Raw genomic sequence first — 13,213 nt, forward strand, 5'->3', positions numbered from 1 at the left:
TATATATATATGGGTGTATCGAGACTAGTTGGTCATTATGGATAACTAAGTTGCACTAAAATTGGGTGAGCAGGCAAGGCATGTCACCCAAGTTGTGTGACAATTATTTTATATATATGTATATATATATTCCATCCACCATCCCTCCTTTATGGAGAACTGCGTTATTTTTATTGTCTATTGCAAAAAAAAAAACAAAAAAAACTATATATATATACATATATATTTATGGGTGTATCGAGACTAGATGGTCATTATGAATAACTAAGGTGCACTAAAACTGGGTGAGCAGGCAAGGCATGTCACCCAGGTTGTGTGACAATTATTTTATATATATGTATATATATATTCCATCCACCATCCCTCCTTTACGGAGAACTGCGTTATTTTTATTGTCTATTGCAAAAAAAAAAACAAAAAAAACTATATATATATATACATATATATATATGGGTGTATCGAGACTAGAAGGTCATTATGCATAACTAAAGTGCACTAAAATTGGGTGAGCAGGAAAGGCATGTCACCCCAGTTGTGTGACAATTATTTTATATATATGTATATATATATATATATTCCCTCCACCACCCCTCCTCTACGGAGGACTGCTTTATTTTTATTTCCATTGCAAAAATAAAAAATTTTAAAACACAAAAAAAAAAAAAAAACGAAAATAATAATAATAAAAATAATTTTGAATGTGTATTCAAATAAGTTTGAATGTGTGTGAACTATATATAAATATATATATACACATGCATATACAGAAATATATACACACACACACATATATATATATATATACACACACACACACAGACACACACTCACATAAACACATACACACACTGTGTACAGTCTTATGCAAAGGTTTGGCACCCCTTGACAAATAACATCTTTTCAATTACAAAAGCAACAATATCAGTTAATACAGTCTCTTTAGGAACTGGGGGAAAAATACACAATATTTTCAGCAAACATTGATGAATAGTTACTTTTTATGCCATAAATTGAACAAAATTACAAAATAAAAACATTATTATGGCACTCTGCAAAAGTTTGGGCACCCTACGTAATCAGTACTTAGTAACACCTCCTCTGCCAGATATCACAGCTTACAAGCGCTTCTTATAGCCAGCTGAAAGGCTTTCAGTTCTTGTACTTGGGATTTTCTCACATTCTTCCTTGCAAAAGGCTTCTAGTTCTGTAATATTCTAATATATCAAGGGCTGTATTGTCAAATAGGAGATCGGCAGCATTCTCCCACCTGAGAAAACTGTACTACAATGCCCTTGATAGTGTGTAGAAACACACTCGTCAGCTCTAGTCCTCCTGTAACAACGCAAAAGGACTGGCAACCCTCAGGTATTTATGCGTGCGATTGTATGATAAATTCACCCTGACAGTCTCACACTTCTCTTGGTACCAACAGGTCTCATGGAATATATAAAAGGCAACTGCAACAATTATACTCGGCACTAAACATCGAGGCACGGAAATGCAGCAGAGCTTGTGTATTTCTCAGGATGCATTCTAGTAAAATGCCCGGAAAATGAGCTAAAGACATATTTCAAGGGGCACTATATAAAACCGATGGAAATTTTACTGATTAAATAAAAGGAAAAGCATCGTTTGAAAAATCACAAATGTTTCTAAGATTCAATGCATCGCTTTTTGACCACATCATAGCGATGAACACATCATTGTTCCTGACAATGTCCTAATACAGAAATAAAACTTTATGTTGGTAAACTCAAAAAGCCTTCAGCTGTCACACTGGCTAACGATCTCAAACGATTATAAAGCAGCATTTTGAAAAGCGCTGTTTTAAAATAACAGATACAACACTTACCTTGTCTTCTGGCCAAATGCTTTTCACGGCTTGGCACTCCAACGGTGCTGAAACGAAATTTGTATTTCCTCCTACCTCGTTGGCCCTTCAGTTCTTCTTTTCTCCCTTTGGATGTTTTTTTCCTTCTTCTTTGGATATTGTTTTTTATTTTTGTTTGTTTTTTTTTACTTTGCATGTTTTTCCTTCTTCGGATATTATTTTTTTGGCTTATTTTTTTAGACGATGTTTTTTTCGTCTTCTTTAAAAATTGATTTTTTTCGTCTTCTTTAAATATTGTTTTTTTTTTCATCCTTTTGATGTTGTTTTACGGAACAAGAGCCGTACAGTGCTACTCTATCAGGAGGTAGCGCCAACTGAACGCCTTGAAGCAGTACCCAGCTCTTTTATAGGGAGCGTCAACCCGAAGTCAAGTTCTAGAACGTTGCACTCACTTTTCATTGGTTTCCCAGCTATGCTGTCAGAATAATGTTTGCTGATTGGTCGAAAATTTTAAAACGTACCCGAGTACTGTAAAAAAAACTCAAGATCTTGCTACCCTACGGAGCACCCATAAGGTGATTTTTTTTATACGTTATATGCAGCTATTTGTAGCAGGCCGTAATTAGACTAATCCACCCTTTGTCAATAAAGCCAACAAGAGAACAGGTTGCCCAAAGTTTGCTCAGGTACACGCCACAGCACAACCTTAAAAACACATCCAGCACAAATCACACTAGTGAATGACACAGCAAATCACAGCAATAAAAAAGACCCCTATGGGCAATCCAGCACCCAGATTACAGGTGCCAAAAGGCCCAGCCTGCCTAATAATGAACCCAAAATATACATACAACAAAGAAAAAGACACAAACAAAAAAGAAAATAAAACTAGCCAGCTGCTCCCACTAAACCCCGCTCCCGAGGCCACTAAGCCGGCTGGCTTGATAATACACGATACAACCTCAGATAAAACATATTAAAGCAACACCAGGGAGGTTTACAACCTGATCCTTAAAATTATCGACCCGTAATTCCACCTTGAAAACCCCTAAAGAACAGTAGTTTACCCCATGACTCACTGCCCCATTCAAACAAAAAAAAAACAGGTTTTTGGGGTAACCTTTAGGTCAGCTCTTCAAAACCAGGTATGAGGACTCTTCAGCTAATCAGTCCTCTAATTAGAAATCTAATTAGGGAGTTGCAGCGAAAACCTGCATACACACCGGCCCTTTGCGGATAAGATTGTTCACCCCTGAAACAAGCAAACAGAAAGGCTGCTACACTGCAAATTCAATATGCCCGCCGATGCTCCACCAAATCTATCAGGACCCTGCCTGTCTTTCCCGTGCCTGCTCCTTTGCCAATATGCCCTACCATCGGAACATGCACAGCCATCTCGCCCCGGCTATGCCTCCAGTCCGAACTGCAGTTCCTATACCTGCCTATAATTGCCTGGCTACAATCCATCCCCCAAAATGAAATTGATGACCCAACGATCACAGCTAAGAATTCTATCCCCAAACACTGGTCTTCCTCCCCAACCGAACGATCATTCACTGACCGTGGTAACTTATAAGGGTTGGTATGATGACCAGTGGTGGACCTCACCGAACGTTTAACTGGTCTCTACACCTCGGGGGGGACATAACCTCCTCCATTATACGAGGCCTACTTGTGGATGCTCTATTGCGACCCCTCCCACCAGCCCTGTCCCCGTAAAATCACAGAGTCCTCATCCGATTCCATTTCTGTTGCCCCTGTGGGCAACCCAGACTCAGGAGACATTACCAGAACATCTTCCCCTGACATAACAACCCCCTGTGGTACTGGACGCAACTCTGTTCGGTGAACTTGACGGACAACCCCGTCCCCCTCCATTGGAGTTGCAGAGTAAACTGCACCCTGATCTTGGGGACACCGAACTACCATATACAAACAGGCATCCCAATGATCCTGTATTTTACCTCGAACATGGTTCCGCAAACACACCAGCTGACCTTCATCAAACCCCTAATCATTAACCAACTCATTGTGTTTCCGATTTCGTGGTGTGGCTTGTTCCTCCAACTAAGCCTTCACATACTCTTGAAGCACCTGCAAACTTTCCTGATGGTTTTGTACCCATTCCTCCAAAGGTCCACCATACTGACTGATCCCGGCAGGAGCCTGAAGATAGTGTATCGGTAATCGAGGCTCACAGCCAGACCTTAAATAAAAAGGCATCATCCAGTCATTTGGTGGGGTGTAGTATTGTAAGCTTCTCTGCTGGAGGAAGTGTGTGAAGCAAATTGTGCAAAAAAAATATTAAAGCAACACCAGGGAGGTTTACATCTAGATCCTTAAAATGATCGACCTGCAATTCCACCTTGAAAATCCAATTACCATATAAAGGATACAAGATGTAAAGATGACAAATGACATGGCACACATTTGTTGTTTAGACTGTTGTGTCAGGTTAATTGAAAGCTGAAGGATCTTAGTGTTTACTAGTCTAAGTAACAGAATGTCTAAACACTGTGCTTGCCTTTATGGGTTTTTAAGCAGAACATATAGGTATAGAAACATATTAACATTACGTTTCACGATTCACTGACTGGAGAATAGGAGAATATACACATCAATATTACTACTTAAGTTAACTAACCCTAATCCCAACCCCTATTGGCACGGAGCCCGCCAGGGTTCAGGTGAGATATAAATCTGTAATCTGTATCAATGGTTTTGCTATCCATACCCACCCTATTAATGTTAGCTTCCCAGGGTTTCTTGTTAGACAAGCTCTGTGTCTCTCTATACCCCCATTTACTGCACGACTGATTGTCCATTTATAAAGAATCAAATAGGGTGAAGATGGTTTTAGTTTACAATTACTCTGGAAGGTGACCAGATTAAAAAAAACTAAATACCATGCCTACGTGTATGTAATCTCCATCACAGTCCCCATTTTCCCCATAATCCTCGTTTTGATAGTGCCAATTTGTGTAATGTGAGTTTTTTTTTTTTTTTTTAAAACTGTTATAGAAGAACATACTGGATGCCACATGTGTACAATTACCCCTTTCTAATTAGTGGGGTCCGTTGTGTCAGCTACAGCCTTTACTAACATACACATAAGTATACAGTCTTACAGCACTTTTGTTTTCCTTTTGTATTTAATGGTTTTCCATTTAGGGGGCAGCATGGTGGTGCAGTGGTTAGCACTGTTGCCTCACACCTCTAGGGCCCGGGTTCGAGTCTCCACCTGGGTCACATGTGTGTGGAGTTTGCATGTTCTACCCATGTCATCGTGGGGTTTCCTCCGGGTACTCTGGTTTCCCCCACAGTCCAAAAACATGCTGAGGCTAATTGGAGTTGCTAAATTGCCCATAGGAGTGTATGCGTGAGTGAATAGTGTGTGAGTGTGCCCTGCGATGGGCTGGCCCGCCATCCTGAGTTGTTCCCTGTCTCGTGCCCATTGCTTCCGGGATAGGCTCCAGACCCCCCGCGATCCAGTAGGATAAGCGGTTTGGAAAATGGATGGATGGATGGATGGACAGTTTTCCATTTGAGGAATTAGCAAAAAACTGCAGTGCATGATGGGTAGGATCTAAAGGCTGCCTAACGCCCTTAATTTGTTTGCAATTTCGCCAGGTAGGCTACCTTCTTTAAACTGCGTTTTGCTAGACTACACATTTCGAGATGTTTTATTGTAGTCTTGGTAAATATATATATATAGTTTAGCCTAACCCAGCCACTTAAGGGAGCAAGCCAGCTCAGGTAGGTGCCAGTCCCAAGCCCGGATTAATGGAGAGGGTTGGCGTCAAGAAATAAAGAGAAATAAAGACAACTAATACTCCTAGTTTGCGAGATCTGACTGCAATGGCAGCACTGCTACAAGGGTGTGGATAAATCTATACAAATATCACCTGCATGCACATTACTTCTTTTACAATAACCAACTCCTGATCCATACTGTTAGTCGTGAAAAAAAAAACTATCGTGTACATAGAGGCCCTGTGTAAAAAGATAACTGCCAAGGAAAAGATCAAAAACATTTATTTCAAGGATACAAAGTTTTTATGGTCATGTACAGTGTACAGTGCAATTCTTATTTGATTAACTTGAATGTCTCCACAGACTAGACGATTAAACAAATAAAGCAGCGCAACATTACAATAACTAATAACAAATAAACAAAGCTCACGAGTACTATTACAGTATTTATATCATTTATTTAAACTTAATTTTACCAGGTAAATTAACTACAAAGCAGTTACCACTGCTTTACCTGCTTCTCGGGAGAAATAGCAGATATACGTCATGTATGTGACTAAATTCTTAAGCCAATAAGGGCAAAGTTGTGTCGTAATGGAGGCGGATCCAGTTTGTGCAGCCGGTTAAAGACACTACGGGCATGTAAATGGAGAACGAAATTATAGTTATACCGAATCTCCTACACACAATACCAAGGTTACCAACTTTGGTCAGCTGACCGGAGTGAGACGTTCAATTCCCGTAAGATTTCTTTGCGCCAGCCTGAGAGTCTGAAAACACGTCACACCAGATGCATGAGAGATGGAAACCTGGGATATTCAGTCGAATCAGATCAAATATGATGCTAAGTTAGTACTAAGTTAAAATATGTTCCGGACTTGTAACATGCACCCATGATTTGGAACAGTCAGCAGGCTGTCTCTGGCCACGCCCCCTACACTCGGTCCGGCCCCTGGCTTTTCCTGAATTCTGATTCCTTTAGATAAACATTGACTTCATTGATATTGTTATTGATTTATCGACAGACCATCATACTTTTTAGACGTTATAATAACAACACTCTATTGATCCCCAAAGAGAGAAATTCTCTCCTTGCCTGCCCCCTCTTACTGTCCATGATACACAAGCACATATGTAGAAAAACGTCAGCTTGGAAGCCAAGGCTGGACTTAACCTACTCTATTCTGGTATTCTGTTCTCCCAAGTAAGGCATCCCAAGTTCGAATCCAACTTCCGACAAAAGTTCTTCAATCGCTACAGCACAATTTGAGCCACTGATCGGCTTTAATTGCTTTGTTTTATTTTTGCGTTTCAGGCAAAACTACATAACACTTAAAGACACTTCGGGCATGCAAATGGAGAACGAAATTATAGTTATACCGAATCTCCTACACACAATACCAAGGTTACCAACTTTGGTCAGCTGGCCGGAGTGAGACGTTTCTCAGGCGCCAGCCTGAGAGTCTGAAAACACGTCACACCAGATGCATGAGAGATGGAAACCTGGGATATTCAGTCGAATCAGATCAAATATGATGCTAAGTTAGTACTAAGTTAAAATATGTTCCGCACTTGTAACATGCACCCATGATTTGGAACAGCAGCATACCTGTCAAGGTTTGGATTTGAAAATAAAGGAAATTTTCCGGCACCCGCCGTGAGCCATCCCACCACCGCAACCAGGCTCCAGTATCCCTTACATTTTAAGACAGGAAATATAAAATAATATAAATTATATAAAATATAATATAAATATAAATATAAATATATAAAATATATAAAATATATTTTTGGCCACAACCGGGATTCGAACCCCGGTCTCCCGTGTGAAAGGCGGCGATCTTACCACTACACTATCCAGCAACTATATAATATAAGGGAGATTTACGGGAAAATACTAATACGGGAGGACGGCGGGAAAGAGAAGTAAAATACGGTAGTTTCCCGGCCAAAACGGGAGACTTGACAGCCTGAGATGGTCAGCAGGCTGTCTCTGGCCACGCCCCCTACACCCTGGCTTTTCCAGCGTGTTCGCGAAAACGACTTCATTATTTATCGACAGACCATCATACTTTTTAGACGTTATAATAACAACACTCTATTGATCCCCCTCTTACTGTCCATGATACACAATGACGAGACACATGTTCACTAATGACGAGAACTATTCTATTTTTCATGCCGGGTCCTTCAAATCTTACATTTACAAATCTTGTTCTTGTTCTCTGCTTTCTCCTTTCTCGTTCCCGTAGATATATATTATTATACGGAGATTTACGGAGTCTTCAAAGACGGTCCGGCTCCAGCTCAAGGATCACTGTTGCTGTGGTGTAGATCAGCTGATCTGTTTCCAGCTTAGCTTATTTCTTATTTCTCAGGTCAGCTGCTCTTGTATTCAGCCATATATGGGGCTTGGTACCCAATCTCGGAATGTGGGGATGATGATATATATATTATATAAAATATAATATAAATATAAATATATAAAATATATAAAATATATAAAATATATTTTTGGCCACAACCGGGATTCGAACCCCGGTCTCCCGTGTGAAAGGCGGCGATCTTACCACTACACTATCCAGCAACTATATAATATAAGGGAGATTTACGGGAAAATACTAATACGGGAGGACGGCGGGAAAGAGAAGTAAAATACGGTAGTTTCCCGGCCAAAACGGGAGACTTGACAGCCTGAGATGGCTGTCTCTGGCCACGCCCCCTACAGTCGGTCCGGCCCCTGGCTTTTCCAGCGTGTTCGCGAAAACGACTTCATTTATTTTCTTATTGATTTATCGACAGACCATCATACTTTTTCTCATTTATTGTGGGCAGTATAAGGTACACCTGTGCACTACCCATGATGTCAGATCAGCATCTTGATGTGGCACACCTGTGAGGTGGGATGGATTATCTCAGCAAAGCAGAAGTGCTCACTATCACACATTTAGACTGATTTGTGAGAAATGTTTGAGAGAAATGGTAATATTGTGTATCTGGAATGAATTGTAGGTCTTTAAGTCCATCTCATGAAAAATGGGAGCAGAAACAAGAGTGTTGCGTTTATATTTTTGTTCAGTATATATATTTATGGGTGTATCGAGACTAGATGGTCAGTATGGATAACTAAGGTGCACTAAAACTGGGTGAGCAGGCAAGGCATGTCACCCAGGTTGTGTGACAATTATTTTATATAAATGTATATATGTATATATATATTCCATCCACCATCCCTCCTTTACAGAGAACTGCGTTATTTTTATTGTCCATTACGAAAAAAATAAAAAAACTATATATATATATATACATATATATATACATATATATTTATGGGTGTATCGAGACTAGATGGTCATTATGGATAACTAAGGTGCACTAAAACTGGGTGAGCAGGCAAGGCATGTCACCCAGGTTGTGTGACAATTATTTTATATAAATGTATATATATATATATATATTCCATCCACCATCCCTCCTTTACGGAGAACTGCGTTATTTTTCTTTTCTATTGCTAATAAAAAAACTATATATATGTACATATATATATATATATATATATATATATATATATATATATATATATATATATATATATATATATGAGTGTATCGAGACTAGATGGTCAGTATGGATAACTAAGGTGCACTAAAATTGGGTGAGCAGGCAAGGCATGTCACCCAGGTTGTGTGACAATTATTTTATATATATGCATATACATATTCCATCCACCATCCCTCCTTTATGGAGAACTGCGTTATTTTTATTGTCTATTGCAAAAAAAAAACAGAAAAACTATATATATATATATATATATATATATATATATATATATATATATATATATATATATACATATATATTCATGGGTGTATCGAGACTAGATGGTCATTCTGGATAACTAAAGTGCACTAAAATTGGGTGAGCAGGCAAGGCATGTCACCCAGGTTGTGTGACAATTATTTTATATAAATGTATATATATATATATATATATATATATATATATATATATATATATATATTCCATCCACCATCCCTCCTTTACGGAGAACTGCGTTATTTTTCTTTTTTATTGCTAATAAAAAAACTATATATATATACATATATATTTATGGGTGTATCGAGACTAGATGGTCATTATGAATAACTAAGGTGCACTAAAATTGGGTGAGCAGGCAAGGCATGTCACCCCGGTTGTGTGACAATTATTTTATATATATATTCCATCCACCATCCCTCCTTTACGGAGGACTGCTTTATTTTTAATATCCATTGCGAAAAAAAAACACAAGAAAAAGAAAAAATATCTATATATATACATATATATATATATATATATATATGGGAGAGAGAGATGGAATACCGCTTTTGTCAAAATGACAGGTCGGGTCAAAGGTCACGTTCAAAAGTTCAGTGGGCGGAGCTTATGTTGTAGTGGGTTGAGCTTGGTTGTGTAACTGACGCAATAGCATATGGATTTAATTATTTATTTAAATATTTTTTTTTGTCTTCTTCCCCGGGGGGTTGGTTGTGTAACTGCTGCAATGGTATTTGTATTTAATTATTTATTTATTATTTTAAATGATTGTGGCTTAGGGGGCCTGGGTTGGTTGTGTTAGTGCTGCAATGGTATTTGGATTTAATTATTTATTATTTTAAATGCTTATTTTAAATGTTTATTATTTTAAAATGATATTGAGGAGAGTGCTTATGAGTGTGTATTATTTTAAAAATGATATTGATGAGAGTGCTTATGAGCGTGTGTTATTTGAATAAGTTATTATTATTATTATTTTGTGGTGCGCGGGCGGGAGTGAGCGTGGCTGGGTTACCTGATGGAGCGCGAGCGTACGGTGTGCGGTAGCGTGGTAAGGTCCCCGGGCTTCGGAGAATCAGCAAAGGACTTATTCACATACTGGTGCGGTAGCGCGGAAAGGTCCGCACGGCTTTGGATAATCCTCGGAGAGAGCGATGCGGGAGAGCTGAGAGGCGTGCTGCTGCGCGAGTCTGAGAGAAACTGTGAGAGACTCTGGGATAAAATGGTAAAGTTGGAGCAAAGAATGAGAGGAGGAGGTGCAGGGTCTATCGTCCAATAAAAACGCTCGGCGCTAGTTTTGACCGTGTGTTTTTTCCTCACGCAAGCGTTTGTATCACATCGGCGTATGGCGCCAATTTGTAAAGGTCATAAGTCGAGACATACATCGAGTCTGTCAATTTGTCCGCCAGTAAATTCTGCAGGGCCGTGCCACCTGACCATCGAGGCGCCCCCCTACCCGGCCACGCGGGCCATACATCGAGTCTGACACTTTTCCCCTCCAGTAAATTCTGTTTAAAGTTTTGTTTTCACATACGTCCCAAATTACAGATAATTTTCTTACACAGGCACGAGTAGCATCATCAAGGCCGTACCACCTGGTCATACATCAAGTCTGACAATTTCCCCGCCAGTAAATTCTGTTTATAGTTTTGTTTGTCATACATGACCGTGCAGATATGGGGTGACAGAGACAATTAAATTGTATTACGTCGAGCGGAGGGCCTTTTCCTCCTCCTAGAGGCACAGCGCCTTACCAAAGTTTGTACCAGCCAAAGAACCACAAGTTTCATCGAGACCTTACCCGGTAAGTATATTATTTCTTTTATTCCTGTTATAAAAATGCTATTCAATTAAAAAATAACATTCTAATAATAGGTATTCTCTCTTTTTTTTTCTATGTACGAGAGAGAGAGACTACGCCGACCGGTCAAGAGAAAATCTGCGAGAGAATCAACAGGTATGGACGGAGCAACACCCCCAGCGGCTATACCCGAAGCCTTATTAAATGAAATAGCCATTATCAACAATGCTAATAATGAAAATGATGCGGATTACTCTGCTCAACACGACTCGCCACCAGCGGCGTCTGCTGAAACACTGGCCCAGGACCCCTGTTTTCTCCCATCCTTAGAGACATTAACAAGCATGTTAAATGAAAGGGGTTCTGAAGCAGAAGCGGGGCTACCCCCCACCGACGAGGTCGCATACGGAGCAACACCCCCAGCGGCTATACCCGAAGCCTTATTAAATGAAATAGCCATTATCAACAATGCTAATAATGAAAATGATGCGGATTACTCTGCTCAACACGACTCGCCACCAGCGGCGTCTGCTGAAACACTGGCCCAGGACCCCTGTTTTCTCCCATCCTTAGAGACATTAACAAGCATGTTAAATGAAAGGGGTTCTGAAGCAGAAGCGGGGCTACCCCCCACCGACGAGGTCGCATGGTCCCCCGCGGATTCTGAATTGTGGGAGGCCTTGTCAGACGTGGAATTTCTTCTCGATGCTGAGGAGATTGAAAATGAATTTGGGCTGGGACAATTTGAAAATGTTCAACAGGAAGGTGGCGGTGCCGTCGGTGACGTGGATCCCCAGCCTGACGGGGTCCTTCATCGCCGCAGATTCAATAACGTACAGATTAGGCGGATTCTAAATATCCCGCGACCTAGAAACGAAGGCAATTTCCGCGAGTACTATGAAAATGTAATCGAGGGGTTTCAAAATATTGTGAATGAGGCGATTCCTTACGCCGTATGGGGAGCCTATATACAGGTCACCCTGCGCGCTGACTTTTTAAACGACGAGCTGTCGCAAATTGTACGGTATGGGGTGGGGGAGCTGACAGACTTGCAGCAGCTGCTGGATCGCCTGGTACAGTCTAATCAAGAGATTTTAAACGATTCCAACCTAGAAGTAATCGTAGACGTAATAAATATCCCACGCGGCGGCGGCGGGAACAAACGTAAACTACAGACCATGTTAGCTTCAGAAATAATTTCTAAAAAAGCCAGACACATGTTTATCATTAATAACAACACCAACGCGTGTTTCGCCATAAACTTGGCGCATCTGCTGCACGAAAACTTGGCTGACGCCGAGGCTGAAAAGCTCGGCCTGGAGTTACAGGAGAAAGCGGGATTCAGCCCCGACCACACAGTCGCTTTGAATGACATTATCAATTTCGAGAAAATCATTGATTGCAAAGCAGTGGTGTATTATCAACAACCTTATTCAAACAATCTCCAAATTTACCAGACACCCACGCCTAGCGACGGTAGACGGGCGGTGTATTTCTTTTTACACAATCAGCATTTTTACGGCATTAAAAGCGTAAAGGGGTTCTTAGGGGTGGGGTACGTTTGCACGAGCTGTTTCAAAGGGTTCGACTCGCCTCACTCTCATCAATGCGAAAAATTTTGTAGCGTCTGTCAGGCTAATTGCAGAGAAGGTGAAAGCACACCGGCGATACTATGTGAGCGTTGTAATTTCAGATGTTTAAATGACACCTGCTTTGAGCGCCACCGTACGCCTAGGGTCTGCCCAGTTAGGGGGGAGCTCGCTACCCCCTGTGACAAGTTCAGAAAATGCAAAGCCTGCGGGCTCAGATACTACCAAAGTCCCGAGAACCCAAAACCGCACTCGTGTAAAGCAGTAAAATGTAATATCTGCGACGCTAAACTCCACACGGCCGTGTCAGACATATCCACCCCACATCTCTGCTATCTAAATCCTCCCGAGAAGCCTAACATAGGGGAACGGGCCGAAAGGGGTGAGGGGCGTAAAAAGCCCCCCGAATATGTGTTTTTTGAC

General features: G+C 40.7%; 1 protein-coding gene across 1 annotated transcript; it reads left to right on the forward strand.

Annotated features, from left to right (window-relative positions):
- Window positions 1-10,636: 10,636 nt before the first annotated feature.
- LOC125728162 (uncharacterized) lies at window positions 10,637-12,936 on the forward strand. The gene is made up of 3 exons (XM_049005233.1): window positions 10,637-11,357; window positions 11,532-12,821; window positions 12,920-12,936. The coding sequence occupies exons 1-3, from the start codon at window positions 11,297-11,299 to the stop codon at window positions 12,934-12,936; spliced, it is 1,368 nt and encodes a 455-aa protein (XP_048861190.1). The 5' UTR covers window positions 10,637-11,296.
- Window positions 12,937-13,213: the final 277 nt, after the last annotated feature.

This window comes from Brienomyrus brachyistius, unplaced genomic scaffold, assembly GCF_023856365.1.
Source record: "Brienomyrus brachyistius isolate T26 unplaced genomic scaffold, BBRACH_0.4 scaffold178, whole genome shotgun sequence".
NCBI lineage: Eukaryota > Metazoa > Chordata > Actinopteri > Osteoglossiformes > Mormyridae > Brienomyrus > Brienomyrus brachyistius.

What these genes read in the sequence shown, in the direction of transcription:
- LOC125728162 (XM_049005233.1), top strand. Translation starts at nt 11,297, where the DNA reads ATGTACGAGAGAGAGAGACTACGCCGACCGGTCAAGAGAAAATCTGCG. An exon ending in ATCTGCGAGAGAATCAACAG is followed by an intron (nt 11,358 to 11,531) that starts GTATGGACGGAG and finishes TCCCATCCTTAG; the next exon opens with AGACATTAACAAGCATGTTA.